Genomic DNA, 22,836 nt, shown 5'->3' on the forward strand with positions numbered 1-22,836 from the left:
GAGAAGGTAAAGTTTTTTCCATGTAACTTTTGTTTTTCAATGTTAAATTTTGTGAAGGTAAAGGTTTTTCTATCCCTCTCAGCACATTGACTCTTACATTTTGTGAAACCAAATGGGTGGATAAGGCTAGTTGCACATGCCCTTATAATTCCTTATAAGAGCATAATAAGGAAAAGAAAAAGAAGCGCCCGTTATATTATAATGGCTCCTTTGATATAAGGAAAGGATCCATAATAAGGCTATAATTATAAGGTTATCTGGCTATTGTTTTCACGTGCACCCCTGTGCCATGGGTAATATTTGGCATGAACAGTCTTAAGCTGATTAAGTTAGCATTAGGCATCAGTAGCATCATCAACATCATTAGCATCATTACCATTATTAGTAGTAGCATCAACATCAGCATCTACATCATAATCATTAGTGGGAAGGCATGAGGAGCTATCAGCTTGGCAACCAACACCTTATCGGCTAGCAATAGACCCTCAAGCAACACATGCGGCTAAGCACCTAATTGCAAGGCAGTAGTGGTGGGAAAAACAGTAAGTATAAAGTGCAGCATGTATAGGAAATAATATGATTATTTGTCCCACAAATAGGCCAAAAACACTTCAGTTGGCTGACTACATCCCTCAACATCTATATAAACATTTAGTCATAAGTCATTCTTAACAAGTCGTTCCATAGTCATTCTTAACAAGTCATATTCAGTCATTCCATAGTCAGTATAAGTCATGTAAAAAGGGGCCAGGGTCACTCCTATGGGGTTGACCAAGGCCTAAGCATGTACAAGCATTTATGCAACCTTTTTGTACCATATGAATAAAAGAAAACCGTGACACCCAATCTCTCTCTTCTTCTTTCTCCTCTATCTTAATGATGTCAGTAATTAGCATCAATGTTCTTGATCTGGTTTAGGACTGTGAATTAGTATAATAAGACTTTCGCACATGCAACATTGGTATCAGAGTATTCAAGCTCAGCCCACTAAGCATAGTCCGAAGGAAGGTGCACATTTCTAGCAAGAATGCAGCAGGGTAGAAAATGGAGTGGTTTGCCAATAGGCAAAGCCAGAGAAAGCATTCCTTGAGGGTATGTAAATAGAATTAGTACATCATTAAGCTTTTAGATTAGTCCAAAGGCCTAGCAACATGCATGATCAGCTCCAGCAGGTGACCCGACACTGTGTTAAGGATCAGGGAAAGCAGGCATGGGGACATCAGTTGAACAGATGCTCAGTTTGTTAACAAGACTTGGAAGTGAAGATTAGGAGTGAAGGTGTTCACACAAAAAGATAAGTCAAAGTCAATTAAGTAAAAGTCAAAGTGGGTAGTAGTTTAAAGTCAGGAGCAGTCTAGGGAGGAAGGATGATAGTGTCCACCTCGTCATCAAGTTTAGCAGAAGGGAATGTCACGTGTATGCCCGTGCCATGGGTAATCTTCGGCATGAATAGTCTGAATCTGTGATTAAGTTAGCATTAGGTATCACTAGCATCATCAACATCATTAGAAGCACTACCATCATTAGCAATAGCATCAACATCAGCATCAGCATTACCACCATCATATCATCATCATCATCGATAGCACACCATCATCAACTTCAACATCTACATCATAATCATTAGTAGGAAGACATGAGGGGCTGTTGGCACCCTCAAGTAGCATGAAGCTAAGTGTTGAGAAATATGGTGCCAAAGAGCACAAGGAAGAGGTAGGGAGGAGTGAGTTGAGTAGCCAAGAACGTGCAAAGCATAGCATGAACGTGCAAAGCATAGCATGAAGCCATATGAGCAAAGGGATATATCCCACATTGATGTACAAGTCCAAGATGTACCTCCTCATATAAAAGGGGGCCATTTCAAGCAATGAAATATATCACTTGCACACATCTCAAGCCTCTTTATGAGTACAAGTCTTAATCTTGTAACCTAATTGTGCTTGAGTCTATTGCATATACTCATCATCATGAGTTCACTTAGGTGTTATCCACCCATAGATTAGTCTTATTAATTGTGTTGTCATTAGAGTAGGATTAGAATCTAATTAGGTAGTTGATTGTCATTAAGAGAGCTTGATTCATGTATCTTAACATGGTATCAGAGCCAAGCTTAGCTCTCCTAGTTTAGGTTCAGTTTATCAGGAATAGATTAGAGATTTCATTAGCAAGTGATTAGTGGTCTTATTAATATTCGGGTTTCTCAAGTTCATTCTTGACTCTTCCAAATTTTTCATTTTTTCCCCTTATTTTCACTGCGAGAGAGAGAGAGAGAGAGAGAGAGAGAGAGATCTTCTCCTTTGCAATTCTAAGAGAGACACTCATTAAAGCAAGGAAGCTTGCTATTATTCTAGATCTTGTAATTAGAGAGAGAGAGAGAGAGATAGAGAGAGAGAGAGAGAGAGAGAGAGAGAGAGAGAGAGAGAGAGAGTCTCTAAACAAGTCTCACGAGACAAGATTATCTGATCAAAAGTGATGGTAACAAGGAGATAAGAGTAGAACCAATTAGTATCACCCCACTAACACCTCTGCCTACAACAGCTCTATGTGTAACACAAACTGAAAACAAGCAAAGCCAAGTGACTTCTAGCAAGCAAGGGGGCGACTAAGGTTACAGCATGGGTGTATGCAACGTGTGAAGGCGGTAGTAGCAGTTGTGTAATAAAGAGAGCCTGTTTGACGTTGTTGAGAATCAGCATCACTACATGAACTTGTTGTGGAAAAAAAATCCTACTTTCTATAAAAAGATCTTGTAACTACCCTCTGGCACCAATGATGTAACCAAGGTAGAAGAAATAGCCAAAAATTATAACCCTACTCTTAAAAGAGACATCTAAGAGGGGAACAAATGTGCTCTAGTACCTTTAAAATCCACCCGGCTAGGTGTGTATGCGCTTCGTGCACTAACACATGAATGCTCAAGCTTGTCTTTATTTTTGGAAGTGGACAAAGCATAAAGTATTGGCAAATGCTAAAAGTAAATAAAATTAAACAATTTTGCAAATGAAGGAACCCCTCCCAATACCTAATGTATTTCTTAGAGTATTTTATTTACAAAATTTCACAAGCATTTAATGCCAAATTTTCCATGTAAGAATAGAATGAAAAAATGTTCCAAACAAGTAAACTCAATGTGAAAGTTGACGCTATGACTCATTGAAAGAGTCGATGAAGTCATGCCTCCAATCTCATAACACCTAGAGGCACATAACTATCTTCTGAGATAGGTTAAGTCTTTATCAAAGGGGGGTAGAGGTGACCTCTAGGCCTCAAAGATAAGTCAAGTCACCATCAAGGGGGGGAAGTGCTAACGTAGCACATGAGCCAAAGTTGCTCACATAGGGGAATGTAGAAAGTAAAAAGTCAAGCAACATTTTATAAAACCTCACATTCTGACCACCTTGACTAGCCTAAAGATTTGTCACCAAGGGGGGGTGTTGAGAAATATGGTGCCAAAGAGCACAAGGAAGAGGTAGGGAGTGAGTTGAGTAGCCAAGAAAGTGCAAAGCATAGCATGAAGTCACATGAGCAAAGATATATATCCCACATTGATGTATAAGCCCAAGGGTGTACCTCCTCATATAAAAGGGGGCCATTTCAAGTAATGAAATATATCACTTGCACACATCTCAAGCCTCTTTATGAGTACAAGTCTTAATCTTGTAACCTAATTTTGCTTGAGTCTATTGTACATACTCATCATCATGAGTTCACTTAGGTATCATCCACCATAGATTAGTCTTATTAATTGTGTTATCATTAGAGTAAGATTAGAATCTAATTAGGTAGTTGATTGTCATTAGGAGAGCTTGATTCATGAATCTTAGTGCTAGGCACCCGATTACAAGGCAGCAATGGTGGATAAAACAGTAAGTATAAAGCACACCATGTATAGAAAATAGTATGATTATTTGTCACACAAGGAAGCCGGTAGCACTTCAGTTGGCCAACTGCATCCCTCAACATATATATATAAACATTTAGTCATATGTTATTCTCAGCAAGTCATATTTAGTCATTCATTCATTCCATAGTCAGTATAAGTCATGTAGAAAGGGCCGAGGTCACCCTCATGGGGATGACCATGGCCTAAGCATGTACAAGCATTTATGCAACCTTTTTGTACCATATGAATAAAAGAAACCCTGACACACTCTCTCTTCTTCTCTCTCCTCTATCTTAATGATCTTAGTAAGTAGCATTAATGTTCTTAATCAAGCTTAGGGTTGTGGATTAGTACAGCAAGGCTTTCGCGTCGCATGCAACATTTTTCCTACAAAAAAATACTAACTCTCTGAAAACCTATTTGATGGCAATAAAATAATTTCCTTTATCTTGCAAAAAACATATTTGATGGCAATAAAATAATTTTCTATATCTTGCCAAAAAACATATTTGATGGCAATAAAATAATTTCTTATAGCTTGCTAAAAAAATTCAAGAAAATTCATATGGAGCTAATTTTGGAAACTCTCAAGATGAGAGAGACTAATGGAATGGGTATTCTTGCAAGGCCTTTTTTTGTGGGAGGGGGGTGTGTGTTGTGTGACTATTTTTTACAACACGACCCTCTTTCTATATTTTAGCAAAATTAAGAATTTTTTTTGTATGCATATTAAGAGCTTTTTTGTATGCATATTAATTAATGCCACTTACATGCATTAATTAAGGGTACATTAGAGTGCGATGATTGAATTAATGCCACTTACATGGCATTAATTAAGGGTACATTAGAGTTCGATGATTGAATTAAACAATGTAAGCATATTTGCACTTGCACTGCCGAGGAAAGCACGGAGAAGTAATGTTGAACCGAAATCGAATTGTAGAAGACCGCGATGGAAACACACAGACACACATTACTTGTTCAAAGAATTTTAACAACCATGCCTATTGGCATTTTACTCAGAAACTATAGATTCAACACGAACTACAAATTACAAGCGTAACAACACAATCGAACCAGAAAGCAAGACGAAGCCAAATTTGACATGGACAAATTTACAAGAAGCAAGCGGCTTCTTTTCGCAGCCCTGTGAACCTTCAACTAGTAGGCAAGAGAGGCGCAAAAGTTATCTCCATCAGCTATCACTTGCTTGAATCTTGTTGTGTTCTCCAGCACCAAGAAGTGAGCATTGCTTGAATCTTGTTGTGTTCTCCAGCACCAAGAAGTGAGCATTGATAAAGTCTTCTTCTGCATCATGCTCAAGCACAATCGGATGTTGCCGACTTGTTCCTTCATCATATTAGTGACCACAAGAATTTCTCACAAAATTGTTAACTTTCCCATCACTTCCAAAGAAGTATCTCCTCACACCCATGTCCATGTAGAAAATAGTCTCTACATTGAGACATTTTGTGAGGTGTACAGTTTTCATAACTTTCCAAACAGCTACTGCTCTCTTCCTCTCTCCATACCATTCCTCGTCTTTGGTATTATCCATGAGGCAACCGGATAATACTTCCGCCTTGTATCATCTAGCTGTAGAGCAATGTGTTCTTGAGGGTTGCACCTAATTTATCAGGGATGTAATTTTCCATATATACGTAGGCCCGCTCGAAGAGATTAACTAGTGTCAATAAAACTTTATTCTTGAGACCACCTTGCCCATACAAAGCATAGAGTTCACGACCCCAAGTAATTTTTTGGATGATACATCGTGGTGGCAAAAGAACTTAAAATGATCCTTTTGTGAAGGTCTTTCATACAATACCCATGCATACCTTCAAAGGTATGCATATGTGCTTGTCGAAGTGCTCTACATATGACGAGACCACCTTGTGGTTTAAATAAACCCCACTGTATATACCTCTTAACAAGCTTTCCAATACTTATCAAAGATGGGGCCATGATTGTAACGACCATTTGGAAGTGCAGGTGACTGAGAGTACCGCCTTTCTCCAGTGTAAGAGGCCTTTCACACATTCCATGTGTACAAATTCTTCCACTGCCTCCTAGTTTCGACAAGTCAATGTTGCCATTACCAACACCATGGTAATTAAAGCCTCTAGATTTTTTTATTTTATATTTTATTATTATTATTATTATTATTATTTTTATTTTGTGGTGGAGATTTCTGACGGTGGCCAACCGACACCTCGAAACACAACTTCTTCGTTTGAGAAGAACCTGCAACCAAAAATGCAAAGTTTTCAATAAGGTGAGTGCATAGATATTTGTGCCATGAATATGGCAGCTTATTAGGGGTTGGCTAGTTTTTATTTTTAGTAGGAAAAGCAAGCGTAAACGGGACACAACAACAACATATTTACCTTGAGATCTGGTAGCTCTTTTCGCTGCCACAAGATTACGCACAGAGGCTGATCCTGTAGGAGGAGTGATAACCCTTGCTGAAGCAGGCACCACACATGTTCTTCTAGTTACTGTGCTGGCAATCCCTTCTACTTCATGATAGACAAGAGAGGCAGAAGCACTGACAGGAGCAAAATTCGTAATATCACGAAGAGGACACCTTCTACGTGCCATAGTCAAAAGCACACATGCAGAAGCAACAAGAGGTTGTATTTATAAAGTCCACAGTTTCAAGAAGCCGAACATCGTGATACAACTAAGCAGAGCCGCCACATGTTGCATGCACGGGGAGTCCACATGCTGCATGCACGCATAGTACATAGCAGCACAATATGCAAACCCATGCACAACAACACGTCAAAGATGATACGCTTGTAATCAGGAACGCATGCGTGAGATGCCGCCATCTAGACGATCCTGGCAGCGAACAACGAAATAAGAAATAGAGGATACATGAGCGTGCACCTTCAAGAACACGAGAAGGAACCAGTAGCGCACGGCCCCGACAAGCAGAACTAGAAACAGAAGATCCATCAGCGTGCACGTTCGAGAACACGAGAAGGAAGGAGCATCGGACGGCCCAACAAGCACAACTACCGGCAACATCAAAATGCCTAGGAGCGATAGAGAAGCTGACGACCACACCATGACGAGAAGCCTGTAGAACAACCATGAAGAAGCGACACCACACCATGACGAAAACCAACGATCCCCACAATTGAGGCGGCTAGATGGCCATGCAATCATCGAGAAGGAAAGCGCAACGTAATGACGATCCCATAATTGAGGAGGCAACCATCGCGAAGGAAAGCCAATGTGAAGAAAGAAAAAAGCATGGAAAAACGATAAAACTCGACGCCAACTTAACTTTGGAACTGAACTTAACTTAGGTATCAAATTTAGAAATGAAATATTAATTCAATCGGCGTTTTGGTGGCTTATTTTTTACAACCAAGGCACAAGGAAAGGAGAGAAAAGAGAAATCTTGGATTTCTAAAAAATAAGAAGAAAAAAATCCACCCTTTGTTTTCTTACTTCATGTCCCGCTTCTTAATGTCTTTTACATACCTTAGCAAAGGAAGGGCGGGTTGAGTACCAGTAATATATTATTGCATGTCGCGAATGTGAAAGGCTATCAATGAAAGAGCTGAATTAACATGAGAAGAGGAAGGCAAAGAGGCTAACCTGCAGCAGGCGGCGGGGGAGCAGCAGCAGCAGTCGCCATGGGATTCTGCTATAATCATGATGATGGTGCTTATGGTGGTAGTGATGGCACGCGATCGGCTGAACCTGGGAGAGTGGCCTGCGCTTGGCTGCAGGGACGTGGACTCGGCCTACCAGAAGCTGGAGCTGGTAGGGGAGGGCACCTACGGCCAGGTGTTCAGGGCCAAGAACCTCGCCACTGGAGAGATCGTGGCCCTCAAAAAGATCAGGACCGTCAGTGACAGCCGAGATGGCTTCCCCATCTCCCTCCTCCGCGAGATCAAGCTCCTCCAGAAGCTCGCACACCCCAACATCATCCAGTTCAAAGAAATCGTGGCCTCTGTTGGACCTCAGCAAGCCAGCAGCAGATCCACTGCAGAAAAGGCTCATAAGGAGAGGAGAGAAGCTCATCAGTGCAGCAGAACAACTTCGAGAGATCCAGAAGAAGAGAAGAAGAAGAAGGCTCATCAGTACGCTGCCAACAACAAGCACTCTGGTAGCATCTACATGGTGTTTGAGTACATGGACCATGATCTATCTGGCTTGTCTAAACGCCCAGGTCAGTACCACCACCTTGCTTTCTGCCAGTTTTCACATGAATCCTGCAAACTGCTTACAATGGGCCTGCAAGATTCTCTTTTTACCTGTACACAATTCCAAAAAAATCTGCAAAATTTATAACTTTGAGAGTTTAATTATTATGATAATACTGAGACCTAAAAGTCCACAGGTTAAGAGCTACCACTCAGCCTAGAAAAATATCAAGGGTATAAAAAATTTGCAAAATTCTCCTTTTCAACCTTTCACCCACATGTATCATTTTTTCTTTGAGGTGTTCGAAAAAAAAAAACCCTGTAGTTTTCTAAATTATCATTCAAAATTTTATCTGCTTTTTTGTGGTAAATTGGCTTTTTGCTGTCTTTTAAAGTTCTGAGATTTTGTGTTATGCAACTCTTGGGCCAGGTATGAAGTTTACGCTACCACAAGTGAAGTGTTACATGCAGCAATTGCTAACTGGGATCCATCATGTTCATGCACATGATGTCCTGCACAGGGATATCAAAGGCTCCAATCTGCTCATTGATAACAATGGAATTCTGAAGATTGCAGATTTTGGTCTGGCCAGATCAATAGCCCGGGTTGTGGTTAGTCCGAGTATGCGTCGTGTTAGTGCTGCTGACATGACTAACCATGTTATCACACTATGGTACAGGCCTCCAGAACTGCTCCTGGGCTCAACACAGTATGGGCCGGCTGTCGATATGTGGTCTGTGGGATGCATATTTGCAGAGCTTTTGCAGGGAAAGGCAATTTTGCCTGGTCAAACTGTGGTAGAGCAAATAAACAAAATTTACGAGCTTTGCGGCTATCCGGATGAAATAAGCTGGCCTGGAGTTACACAGCTTCCATCATACAGGCACTTCAAGAAGACACTGACCATGAACAGGAAGATTCGAGAGGTGTTCAAACATTTTGATACACATGTGCTTGATCTCATCGACCGCATGCTGACATTGGATCCTAGACAGAGGATAACAGCCCAGGAAGCTCTGGATTCAGGCTGTTTCTGTAATGAGCCTTTACCTTGCTCACCCAAGCGTCTTCCCAAATGTGAAGCATCTCATGAGTTTCAAATTAAGGCCAAGTGCGAGCAGCATAAGCTGCAACAACAGCAGCCGCACCACCTGCGTTGGCAACAGCAGCAGCAAGAAGGGTGGATGCCCAAGATGTGGAAACCTCAGAATTCTCAACTACCATCCGCCCAGTCGATCTTTTCACAACAGAAATCTTTACTAGGGCCGGGGCCTATCACTAATCAGTCTGTCCATAATGTAGCCCCAGCTCTACACAGTGCAACCCCCCATCTTGGAAGCTCACATCCAAGATCATGCAGTAGTACACCAAATCGTCCTGTGCAGGCCGGTCATCATTGGCCACCACCACATGGAGGTGCAGGCGGTCACAATCAGGTAAAGGACTCGTTAGGTGCAGCACAAGGTAGAGGTTACAATATTTCATCACAAAGCAAAGGGGGTCAAGGAGCAGCTTTTGTTGGAGGTTATGGTCATGCACAAGGTGGAGGATATGCAGCACCTTTGGCTGGTAGTGGTCAGATAGGGCAAAGGGTTGTTCTTGGTGCCCCGATTTTTGCTCAAAGGGTTCCACCTGGGCTTTTGGCAGATGGAAGTGCTAATGTTGCGCAATTGTCGCCTGCTGTGGGTGCAAATTTTGTCTTTGGTCAAGGATTTCCTAATATCATTGCAGGTAGTGTTTCTAACAACAGTGGTGTGATTGCACCTAGAAGCTCTAATACCATGGGTGTCAGCAGGGGTTCCGGTAGAGGTTCTATTGCTGGCAGTATAGGTAGAGATTCTAATGTTGCTGGGTTTAGTGCAGGTAGAGGGTCTGACATTGGTGGTGCTAGGGGAGGTAGAGGTTTGAATGTCAGTGTTGCTAGTGGAGCGAGAGGTTCTAATGTCCATGCTCGTAGTGGGGGTAAGGATTCTAACGTTGGAGGAGTTAGTGGAGTGGCCTCTAATCCTATAGATGTCACCGAAGGTAGAGGTTCTAATGTGGGTGGCGTCAGTGGAGGTGGAGGCACAAATGCTAGTGATTCTTAACAACACTGGAGCTAGTAGAGGCAGGTGTTTCTTCTAAAAGGGCAAACCATAGGTGGTGCACTTTTTCACCCACCCACTAATGAACAAGGAGGGGGGCTAAAAAGACTTCCAAGTTTGACAACGATAATTCTTTTTCAAATTTGCCTTTCAAAAGGCACTTAACTTGAAAACATAAAAGCTATACAATTTACTTTCATTTAATTCGACCTCTTTTCAGATATCCTTCCAAGCAACATATAAACACATCAATATGAAATAGCTCATTGTCTAGCTTAAACTCTAAATAACACAAGCATGCGTGCATGTACACATACACTCTCTGTGCGTGCACATGTGTATGCACAAAAGAATGAGAGCTTGATATGGTTTTCAAGGCTTATTGAAAGCTAATGGACACAATAGTGTGATAGAACTTGGTATGGACTTCAAGGCTCATCGAACATTAGAGCTTGAATTAATGAGGTGCTATAAAAACGAGAACAAATTTCTCTATAAGAGGCTTCTCTTTGTTGGCTAGAGAGAGAAGGGAAGAGGGAAATCAATTCATTAAAGTGAGATTTTACCTAACTAGCGGGAATGTGGAAGGACAACCAAGCCAAAGGAAAAGGAAGTTGCATTTTGTGGGTTGAATTTGACTAAGTCTTGCCTTTAAAAAGGCAAACTAGCTAGTAATGGCCTTTTGTTGTTTGAGAAAGACTTTTGCATGAAGATCTGTCTATCTCAGTATGGTCTTAAAAAGAGACCTAAAATGATTACTTACATGCGTCCACATTTGGAGGCATAAGCTAACACAAGAATATAAAGACAAGAAGAGAGCATTTAAAATGGGAAAAAATTTGTTAATAGATTTGCTTCAATTTAGTGGAAAACTTATATGAGGTAAGATAATGAAATGCGAGCAACATTTTGAGTATAATAGCATCAACACGGAGTGTTGATGTATAATAGCAACATGTGCCATCTCGGCTACTACGATTCACTCCTACCCAACAATCTCGTAAAAACTGCGGTTTGATTTGCCCATTGGCCCTAAAGGGATGAGATAATGGTGCAACTATCTGCACCTTTGTTGCCAAAGGCAACACGTGTCATCTCGGTTACAAAGCTTATAAATTTACAACTGTTGCAAGACATGCTTGAAATCCATTTAGTCACATACATGATTGCATGTAGCAGATGAAAAAGGGAGCATCTCATAAAAACACAAGATGGGTATTCCAAGATGAAGCAAAGCCTAGAATTAAAGACTTTGAAATATAACCAAAATGGCAAAAGGAGTTCCTAAACATCCGAAAATATGACGGTATATACATGTGGTTGAGCGGATAGATCCCCTATGCATGCCGATCAAAAGGCAGTTCACCCTAGTAGCATTTGTAGTAGAATAAAGTATAGACTCCCATGCTTGTTTATACTTTACGGTATTTGAGACAACAAGGTTTGATTGCATAGAGAGTTAGAGAAGATAGCACAAGCATTGATGACATAGAAGAATATGCCGCATAGCTATTGGGCTGAAGCTATTTCTACAATAGTTTATATCATGAACATGACTCCTACTGTAGTCATACATGATATAACGCCAGAGGAGAAGTTCAGTGGCAAGAAACTTGATTTGTTTCACTTGAAAGTTTTTGGATGTATTGCTTATGTGCATGTGCCAGATGAGTTGCGTACGAAGCTGGATCCAAAGGTAGACAAATGTGTGTTTATTGGATATTCCCTTGAGCAAAAGGGATATAGTTGCTATAACCCTACTACACGTGAGTTGAGGGTAAGCAGAGATGTTGTGTTTGCTGAAATGAGTAGCTGGTATGCTACTGAGAAAGATGACGTTGGGGTTGATATAACTGGAAATGTGATTACACAGAATGCAAGTCAACAATCACAGTCATTGAGTGGACCTAGAGAGTCCTCTTGTGTTGGGTCTGTTTTTGATAGACCATGGAGTGGCGGGCTGCACCAAAATACTAGTCCTGAAAAATGTAGTTGGTACATCACGGAAAGGCAAAGAGAAGATTGGTGAGCCTCTTGGTATGTCCAACATATTTGCAGGGCATTCTTATGTTGATGGAGAGTCTAGTGGCTCGGAGCAGAGCCTTGATGATGAGCTTGGGATTCTAGCCATTAGAACACCTAGTGTAAGAAAGGTAAGAGAAGCTGCAAAAGTGCCAGGTAGTGATCATAGACAACACAAGTCAGGGAGATTTAGAAAACCTATTGATAGGTTAACATATGATGGTTATGTTGCTTATCATTATGCATATATGGCTAAAGTCGTGCAAAATGTTGAGCTCACATGTTTTGAAGAAGCTATTGGGAGAAAACCATGGATGAAGAAATGGTTGCATTGGATGCAAATGAGACTTGGGAATTGGTGCCATTGCCTGAGGACAAGAAGGCTATTGGATGCAAGTGAGTGTACAAAACAAAGCACAACTCAGATGGAAGTATTAGCAGGTATAAAGCAAGATTGGTTACCAAAGGTTATGCTCAAACTTATGGCATTGATTATGAGGAGACGTTCAGCCCCGTTGCCAAGATGGCAACCGTGAGAGTTGTTATTATGGTGGCTTCATCAAAAGGATGGGTTTTATAGCAAATGAATGTTAAGAATGTGTTCTTGCACGGTGATTTTCAAGAAGAGGTGTATATGGATCAGCCACAAGAATATGAAGATATGGGTCACCTTGATTTTGCTTGTATGGCTTGAAATAGGCATCTAGAGCATGGCACGATAAGATAGCACAATATCTTATCACCATTGGTTTTCATGTAGTAGATGTTGATCATTCACTCTATGTGCGAAAGAGTGATAGGGGCCTTGTGGTCATCACAATCTATGTGGATGACTTGATTGTTGAGGGTGACAGTGGGGAGTGTGAAATGTCTCCTCAAGTAGAAATTTGACATGAAGGATTAGGGTGAGCTAAGGTACTTCCTTGGCATTGAGGTCATTAGGATGGCCAAGGGTATATGGCATTGAGGTCATTAGGATGGCCAAGGGTATATGGATGTCGCAGAGGCAGTATGCATTGGACATGCTGTCCAAATATGGTATGGCTGGTTGTAAGCCAATTTCTATGTCATTAGATTTAAATGGCAAGTTGAGTGCAGTTGCTGGGGTGAGATTTTGGAGAACCCCACTATGTACAGGAAGATAGTGGTTAGCTTGATCTACATGACGATCACCAGGCTAGATTTGAACTATACAGTTGGATTGCAGAGTTAGTTTATGTAGGTTTCTCAGACGCCACATTTCGATGGTGTGAGACACACATTGCGCTAAGTGAAGTCTACAGTAGACTATGATCTCTTTTATGAGGTTGGTATAGAATTTTAGGTGTTTGGATACATCGATGTAGATTGGGTTGGTAGTATCGTACATAGGAGATCTACCAGTGGATTTATGTTTTCCTTTGGGAGTGGTGCTGGGACATGGAGCAGCAAGAAGCAACTAATAGTTGCCTTGTTAAGTACAAAGGTAGAGTATAGGGGTACTGCAATGGCAGCATGTGTGAGGTAGCTTGGTTGCGCAAGCTACTTGGTGATTTGGGATTGTAGGTTGACATATAGGTTGTCATCTATTGTGACAATCTTAGTATACAGTTGCCAAGGAACTCGATTTTTCATGTGCGTACTAAATACATAGAGGTCCACTATCACTTCCTTAGAGAGAGAGTCTTAGCAGGAGATATTGATCTCATGTATGTAAGCACACAGAGGAGCAAGTAGCTGCTGACATTTTCACGAAAGCCTTGAGAGCAGAGAAGCTTCGCAGATTCCAGACTATGCTTGGAGTCCTAGAGATGGAGTTAAGCTTGAGGGTGAGTGTTGAGATGTCAATCTCAACACAAGCTGACACTTATGATATTCTTGGGTGGCCGTTTCCACCACTTACATTATTGGCATGTTTGGTAGGATGCTGGCATGATAGATATTCACTAGTGATTTTACAGCTGGACTACACCAACCTACTAGTTCACCATTGAGTTATGGCATACTTATCTTGCCAACTCACACTCACTTAGTATGTTCATATTATGGACTGCATGTACACAGTAATTTAGTATTTATGTTGTACTTCCCTTATCTTGTTTGTAGAACCCTTTTGTGGAGAAGAAGAAGAATAATAATTTTAAGCCTCTCATCTTGTGTGTTCTCTTCTAGGGTTTGTGTGAGTGTGTGTGTGCTTGTAAGAGCTCAAGCTCTCTTCCTCCCTGCATCTTTTCAAGATATCCAATTCACATCTTACGATGGTCCAAATGAATTTAAGGAGGTTGATATTGCAGAGCTAGGGGAGGACACCAAACCCGTCTACATTGCTAAAGACTTAATTGTGTGGCTAAAGAAGAAGAGATCATTGCTCTCTTAAAATAATTCAAGGATTGTTTTGCTTGGAAATACATGAAAATGAGGGTGTATCACACCTGAGGTGGTTCAACACACTATATCAATCATGGAAGGATCGAGACCATCCAGGCAAAAACCGTATCAGATGAATACTAAATATGCGGCAATTGTAAAGGAAAAATTGATAAACTCATTTGTTGCGGATTTATGAAATCGAGCACACAAATTGGCTTTCACCAATCGTGATTTTGCCAAAGAAAATGGACTGAGCACTTGGATTGCTTGAGGAAGGTGTTTGAAAGATGTCAATTATATCGTATATGCTTAAACCCTTTAAAGCGTCAATTTTGGGTCAAGTGCACGGTGTGATCTTAGGGCACATTGTGTCTAAAAATGGTATTTCCACTGATGAGAGAAGGGTACAATTGATCTTGGAATTACCCCCACCAACCAACTACAAAGGTGTACTGTGGTTTATGGGCCACGTTGGGTGTTATTGACACTTCATCATATTTTATGCTGAAATTGCCAGGCCATTGTATAAACTACTCATTGTCTTCGAATAGACTGAGGAATGCCAAGAGACCTATGATAAGTTGAAGAATGCACTGGCTCGTACACCAATCCTGAGATCACCCAACTGGGATCTTGTATTCCACATGCACATCAATGCATTAAACTTTTCTATAGGATGTGTATTGGTGGAACCTGGGGAATTCAAATTGGATTACCCAGTTTGCTTTGCCAGTCGTCGTCAAGTGAATGATGAAGAGATAAACTACACCACCACAGAGCATGCAGGGTTGGCCATGGTTTATGCTGTAAAGAAATACAGGCATTACCTACTAGCTAATAAATTTGTATTCTTTGTGGACCATTAGGCCCTATTATATCTAGACAACAAGTCTTGCACCACAGGAAGAATCACGTGATGTTTGCTTCTACTCCTAGAATTGGACTTCACGTCTAGAATTCCTAATGTATAATTCTAGACATATGTCTAGAATTCCTAATGGAGAATCGAAAACATGCATTGAAAATGACCTTCCAGATGCTTGTCTATTCAAACTTGACATGGTGCCTGCGTGGAGTGAGGAAATATCTGACTATCTAGCTCATGGGTTTCCACAAGATCAACCCTTGAATAAAGAAAGGATGCGTTGGCTTATTAAGTTGGCCGCACCTTATCAATTGATTTTGCTGGAGAATTATATAAGCTAGACAAGGACGATATCCTCAAGAGATGTGTGCAAGAAGATGAGTCTGTCACGAACTTAGAAGAAGCAGGCGCAAGAATAGTCGAAGGACATTTTGTGGGAGAAGTTACGCCCCGCAAAGTACTTCAAGTAAGATTGTGGTGGCCTACGTTATTCGGGGATGCCATAGAATTTGTAAAGAGATGCGAGGAATGTCAACGATTTTCTATTCGACAACAAAAGGACACCCCTATGATTGTGAGATAACCCTTTGAGAAATGGGCTATTGATTTTATTCGATCCATTAGTCCACCATCGCATCTGTCACAAGCCCGTTATGTGATCGTGGCTATCTACAGATTATTGAAAAAATGTAGGGGAGGAGAGAGCTTGAGCTCTTGCAAGCACACACACACTCACACAAACCCTAGAAGAGAACACACAAGGTGAGAGGCTAAAAATTCTTCTTCTTCTTCTTCACACAACAAAAGAGGTCTACAAAGAAGATAAAGTGACTAACACACATAATAGAGTATATACAAGCGGTCCATAATGTGAACACGCTAAGAAGAGTGGGTAGATGTGGACTAGTTGGTGTAGTTCATCTGTAGAATCTCTGGCGAAGATATGTCGGTGCCAGTGATGTAAATGTCGAATGGTCATGCAGGCGCCTTGTGAGTGTCAGCTCATATTGAGCTTGACATCTCAACACTCCCCCTCAAGTTCAACTCCAACTCATGAACTCCAAGCATATCTTGAAATCTACGGAGCTTCTTAGCTCCCAAAGCCTTCATGAAGACGTCAGCGACTTGATCTTGTGTGCTGACGTAGGCCAAGTTTATGTCGCCCTGCCAAGACTCTCTCCCTGATGAAGTGGTAATGTACCTAAATGTGTTTTGTCCGCCCATGGAAAACTGGGTTTCTTGCCAACTGTATGTATACTGCTAATATTGTCACAATATATGACAACCTTTCTCTGCACATGGAACTCCAAATCAGCAACAAGTAGCTTGCGTAACCAAGCTACCTCACACGCTGCCACCACAGCTCCTCTGTACTCGACAAGGCAACTGTGGACTACTTCTTGCTACTCCATGTCATAGCAGCACTCCCTAATGAAAACATAAATCCACTGGTAGATCTCTTGTCTGAGATGCTACCTACCCAATCTGCATAAAACAATGCATAATCAATAGTGGTCCTCAAATACCGAAGTGTGCATTGCACACTATTCTGTGTACCCATATAGCTCCAATGGTACACTTACTGCATAAAACAATGCATAATCAATAGTGGTCCTCAAATACCGAAGTGTGCATTGCACACTATCAAGATGTGGTTTGCACGGAACCTACATAAACTGGCTCTCTAAGCCAACAGTGTAACTCAAATCTGGCTTGCTGATCGTGACATAGATCAACCTCCCCACAATCTTCCTATACATAGTGGGATCCTAGAAATGTAGTTGGTACATCACATAGTCGATAGCCAAATACCCTCAGGTGTGCGAATGACCTCAATTCCCAAAAAGTAGCATAGGTCTCCCAAATCCTTCATCTCAAACTTCCTTTTGAGAAGACTTTTCACATGCTCAATCTCATCCAAGTTGTCACCCCCCCAACAATAAGATCATCTAAATATATGGTGATGATCACAATACCCTTATCACTCTTGCGCACATGCAAAGAGTGATTTGCATCTGCCATATGAAAACCAATAGTGACAAGATACTCAGCAGTCTTGCCATCATGCAATGCTCGAGGAGCTTGCTTCAGCCCATACAAGGCCTTACGAGGCTTACATACATACTCGAGGTGACTTGTATCCTCAAAACCAGGTGGTTGATCCATATACACTTCTTCTTGCAAGTCGCCATGCAAGAATACATTTTTTACATCCATCTGATGTAAAAACCAACCTTTAGCTACAGCCACCACAATCACAGCTCTCATAGTTCCCATCTTTGCAACCAAGGCAAATGTCTCCTCATAATCAATCCCATGTGTCTGTGCATATCCTTTGGCTACTACCAGTCTAGCCTTGTACCTGTTTATGTTGCCATCACTGTTATGTTTCACCTTATACACCCACTTACAGCCAATAGATTTCTTGCCTTTAGGAAATGCCACCAAATCCCAAGTCTCATTTCCATACAATGCATCCATCTCTTGATCCATAGCTTTCTCCCAACACACATTTCCAATAGCCTCATCAAAACATGCAGGTTCTACAACCTGCATAACTTTTGCCATATAAGCATAGTGATGTGCCACATAACCATCATAAGTCAACCTCTGCACAGGGTTTTTGACTCTTCCAGATCTTTGTAGCTTTGTATTCATGGCTTCCATAGCCTTCTTCACACCAGGTGTCCTCATTGCTAGAATCCCAAGCTCCTCATCAAGGCTCATCTCCCAGCCACTAGAATCTCCATCAACAAGAGAATGCCCTGCAGAAATATCAAGCATGCCAAGGGCTCAACCACTTTCTCTTTACCTTTATGTGATGTACCAACTACATTTCTAGAACTGGTATTATGACGCAGGCTACCACTCCATAGTCTATCTACAAGACCGCTGGATGAGGATTCTCCTGGTCTACTAAATGAATGTGATTGCTGACTTGCATTCTGTGCAACCACATTTCCACTTACATCAGCCCCAACAATATCTTTTTCAGTAGCATACCAGCTACTCATCTCATCAAATACAAAATCCTTGCTTACTCTCAATTCAGGTGTAGCAGGATTATAACATCTATATTCCTTTTTCTCACAAGGGAATACCCAATAAACACACATTTTTTTGCTTTTGGATCTAGCTTAGTACGTAACTCATCTAGCACATACACATATGTAATACATCCAAAAAACTTTCAAGTTAGACAAATCAGGTTTCTTGCCACCAGTAAACTTCTCCTCCGGCATTACATCATGCATGGTTGTAGTAGGAGTCCTGTTCATGATATAAACTATTGTAGACATAGCCTCAGCCCAATAGCTATGCAGCATATCCTTCTCTGCCATCAATGCTCGTGCTCTCTGAAATGTGCATGTTTTTTTGTTGAGCAACTCCATTTTTTTGCGGAGTGTATCTACATGTTTATTGTCTCTGAATGTCATTATTTTGCAAGAATTCAGAGAACTCATTGGAGAAGTATTCTCCCCCTCCATTTGACCTTAGGCACTTTACATGCTTTCCTGTCTGTTTTTCAGCATCACTCTGAAATTCTAAAAATGAGTGAACGCTTCACTCTTCTCCTTCATGAAATACACCCACACTTGTGGTTATCAATGAATGTTACGTAGTACTTGTAGCCACCCATAGACATAGTCTTCGCAGGACCCCATACATTTGAATGCACAACATCTAGTACATTCCTGCTTACATTTCTGTCATGTGGAAATACATGTTTTGTTTGCTTTCCAAATTAACATGCTTCACAAAATTTCTACATGCCTTCAACTTTAAACTTAGGCAGCCCTGTCACAATTTCTTTAGTCTGCATAGACTTCATTCTTTGCACATTTACATGCCCAATTCTCTTATGCCAAATGTCTTTATTTACAACAACTCTTGAACCATTTGAAAACATTGTAGCACTCACTTTAGGCATATTTACATTCAATGTAAACATTGTGCCCAATTTATTGCCTTTTGCAACCAACCTGTACTTATCTTTAAAGTCTTCTACATAATAGCTATTAGAGTTAAACTGGGCTTGCAAACCCTGCTCAATCATCTGGCCACTCTATTGCCTTTTGCAACCAACCTGTACTTATCTTTAAAGTCTTCTACATAACAGCTATCAGAGTTAAACCGGCCTGCTCAATCATCTGGCCAACAGAAACCAGATTCTTTGTAATGTTTGAAACATGAAGTACATCTGCAAGGTACTTCACCTTACCATCTTGCATAGACAATGGCACATCTCCAACATGGGCAATCGGATCAGCAGTGTCATCCCCTGTTTCAACAAAACTTGGTCTTTCAAGACTCTTCGTTTCCTTGAACCACTCACCATGACTTGTCATGTGGTTCAAAGCACCTGAATCAATATACCATACATCATCCTTACATGCTGCTACATCATTTCAAGACACATCATTAACTACATGTTGAATAACAAACTACCTCTCATTATCCTCATTATTTCTGCTAGAGGATGCATAGTTGTTTTGTTGAACTTTTCTATTTCGCATGTCCATGCTTTCTTATAGCAATTTGCCTGCACATGTCCAGGCTTACCATAGTAAAAACAGCCTTGCGTATCATTATGCTGCCTTTGCCAATTACCACGAGACGTCTTTAACTCCCCGTGCCTCTAAACTGGCCTCTTCCACCTGTGTGCTGTTGTTGTGAATCTTGGGACTGTTACTATTGTTTGTGCTGCCCATAATTTTGATTACCTATTCGGCCACCACCTTGGCCACGTCCATGACCTCTACCTCCTCCTCTACCTGCACTTGTGTAGAAGGCCTGCTGCTCTGAGCTGTTTTTATTTTGTGAAGACTGTTGACCTTCACCTTTCTCTTCAATGATTAACATTGACACCAAATTTGTGAAGTTGGGAATGTTCTCTCGAGTCTGAATAGACGTCTTGAACACCTTGTATTGTGGCCTGAGAAAACATAGACACACTTTCACCTTATCATCATCATCACATCAGAAACACCAATTGATGAAAGGGATTACACAATGCCCTTGATCTTCAAGGTATAATCATTCACATACATATTTTTTCTTGTCCACAGTATGAAGCTCATTCTTTAACTGAATCTTTCGTGCCTTGGTGTTGGTTTCATACAGCTTTACCAAGGTGTCCCATGTCTCCTTAGGTGACTTGGCATCCTGTATATGCCTAATCATGGCGTCTTGTATACTAATAGAAAGCCAATACATGACTTTCCTTGCTCCTTGATTCCAATCCTTGAATTCTTTGACATTTGCAGTAGTTGGATTCATCTTTGGTATCTCTAGTGCCTCCTCATGTTCACCTTTAATGTAGTCCCAGTACCCTTTTCCCATCAGGAAATTTGTCAATCTAAACCTCTAAGCATGAAAGTTATTCTTGTTAAGCTTCTCTGCAACAATCTAGTTTCTTCCATCATTTGACATCTTTTCTGCAACACAAATTTACCAAAAATAGCACTCTTGTTTGACCTGCACAAACTACTGTATTCTCTGCACTATACTACACCCAAACTATCACAACCAGTGACCTTAATTTGCATACATACACCCAATGGCAACTTTAACACCTCTTTGCACTACACACAGTGTTTGCACAAACAATCGCCCTTCCTGCACTCCCAAAAAATAGAGTTCTTTAAAGAATCAAAACTTACCCGCACAGTGTTCCCGTGAACGCATGCGAACTGAAAAACGGAGGTCGAGACGTGCCCGAAACATGTTTTCGGCCCCAAAACATTGTCCAACAAATAATAAAGTTGCCTTGTAGCTTTTCTCCCATGAAGAAAGCTCCTCAATTGGAGTTTATTTGCTGGTGCCTCCCGAAGAGCTCTGACAAGGGTGTAGTAGCCAACACAAAGGGGGAAGAGTAGATGAAGCTATTACCCTCGTACCACTTTTTGTGCTTCTCTTGCTTGCCACTCAGCCCTTAGCATGAACTAGGCTCTGATACCATGAAAAGATACAGGGGAGGAGAGAGCTTAAGCTCTTGCAAGCACATGCACACTCACACAAACCCTATAAGAGAACACACAAGGTGAGAGGCTGAAAATTATTCTTCCTCTTCACACAACAAAAGATGTCTACAAAGAAGATAAAGTGACTAACACACATAATAGAGTATATACAACCGGTCCATAATGTGAATACACTAAGAGGAGTGGATAGATGTGGACGAGTCGGTCCATAATGTGAACACACTAAGAGGAGTGGATAGATGTGGACGAGTCGGTGTAGTCCAGTTATAGAATCTCTGGCGAAGATATGTCGATGCTAGATACCAAACTCGCCAATGATGTAAATGTCGAATGGTCATGCAGGTGCCTCGTGAGTGTCAGCTCATGTTGAGCTTGACATCTCAACAATTATTTCACTAAGTGGGCAGAGGAGAGAGCCTCTAAAAGATCTGATGCTCGGACTACAACCAAGTTCTTACCTGAACATACCATTTTTAGATTTGGCTACCCACTTGAATTAGTCAGTGAGATCAGGGTTCACACTTCATTAATGAGGTGTTATAGAATTCCTTGTAGTACACCGCAAACCATCACCTTATTACCCACAAGAAAATGGCCAAGCTGAGAGCAAAAATAAGATATTATGTACTATCTTGACTAAAACTTTGGAAGCCAGTCGCACAGATTGGGAACGCGAGCTGACTGCTGCACACTATGGGCCTATCACACATCATGTAAGGTGACGGGATACACTCCCTTCTGTCTAGCTAATGGCATTGATGCAGTAGTGCCTATGGAATTTTAGTTCTCAGCCTGCAAATTTTTGTACAAGAAAGGTTCACTGAAAAGCATTAGCTGAAAGGTTGGTTGACTTGAAAAAACTCGATGAAACCTGGCTGATTACCTTGCATGGGCTTATGGTCGAAAAACTACAGAGAAACACTGGTTTGACCATAACTTGACAAAGAATGAGAAATTGAGGGGACTTTGTCCTCATGTATGGTGTGGAAAGCAATAAGAAAAAGAGACTAAAATATAGAGGGTTAGAGTCTTTTAGAGTGTTTGAAATCACCCCTTAAGGGTCAGTCTGCATTGAAACTGAAGGGGTAGAAATGGAAGGGTATATCAACGAAAGAAAACTTAAGAAATATTATGGACTCTTGACCCAAGAAATGCTCACACAAGAGTATCTTCTAAAACAAAAAAAAGAGCTAGTCAACGAAAAGATCAAACAAGATTAGGAGGAATCCAAAGCAAGGGAAGCCAAAGCAAAACAAAGACTACAAGGGAGAATGCTACACGTCAATATGGCTTCACTCACCTTGATTGACAAGGATGGCTTGGATATTGAATTTGCATGATTCAGAGTAAAGGTATCTACAAAGGAGGGCCACACGACAAGCATTGCACACATTGATATGGGGTTAAGTCATAACTTAATTTCCTATGAGACATGGTGTTAATGGCTACCACACCTCCCAAGAGAGAACTCTAAACATTCATCAT

The 22,836-nt window shown here is 41.1% G+C and overlaps 1 protein-coding gene across 1 annotated transcript; it reads left to right on the forward strand.

The window, feature by feature from the left end:
- The first annotated feature begins 7,369 nt into the window (after positions 1–7,369).
- On the forward strand, positions 7,370–10,847 carry LOC147620857 (cyclin-dependent kinase C-2-like). The gene is made up of 2 exons (XM_086825122.1): positions 7,370–8,072; positions 8,477–10,847. The coding sequence occupies exons 1-2, from the start codon at positions 7,553–7,555 to the stop codon at positions 10,132–10,134; spliced, it is 2,178 nt and encodes a 725-aa protein (XP_086681248.1). The 5' UTR covers positions 7,370–7,552; the 3' UTR covers positions 10,135–10,847.
- Positions 10,848–22,836: the final 11,989 nt, after the last annotated feature.

Source organism: Cibotium barometz, chromosome 31 (assembly GCF_041138505.1).
Source record: "Cibotium barometz isolate CiBa-2024 chromosome 31, ASM4113850v1, whole genome shotgun sequence".
Classification (NCBI taxonomy): Eukaryota; Viridiplantae; Streptophyta; class Polypodiopsida; order Cyatheales; family Cibotiaceae; genus Cibotium; species Cibotium barometz.

Excerpts from the sequence above, each read along its gene's own strand:
- LOC147620857 (XM_086825122.1), top strand. The coding sequence starts at position 7,553 with ATGATGATGGTGCTTATGGTGGTAGTGATGGCACGCGATCGGCTGAAC. Across the intron at positions 8,073-8,476 it reads TGGCTTGTCTAAACGCCCAG|GTATGAAGTTTACGCTACCA; the intron begins GTCAGTACCACC and ends CTCTTGGGCCAG.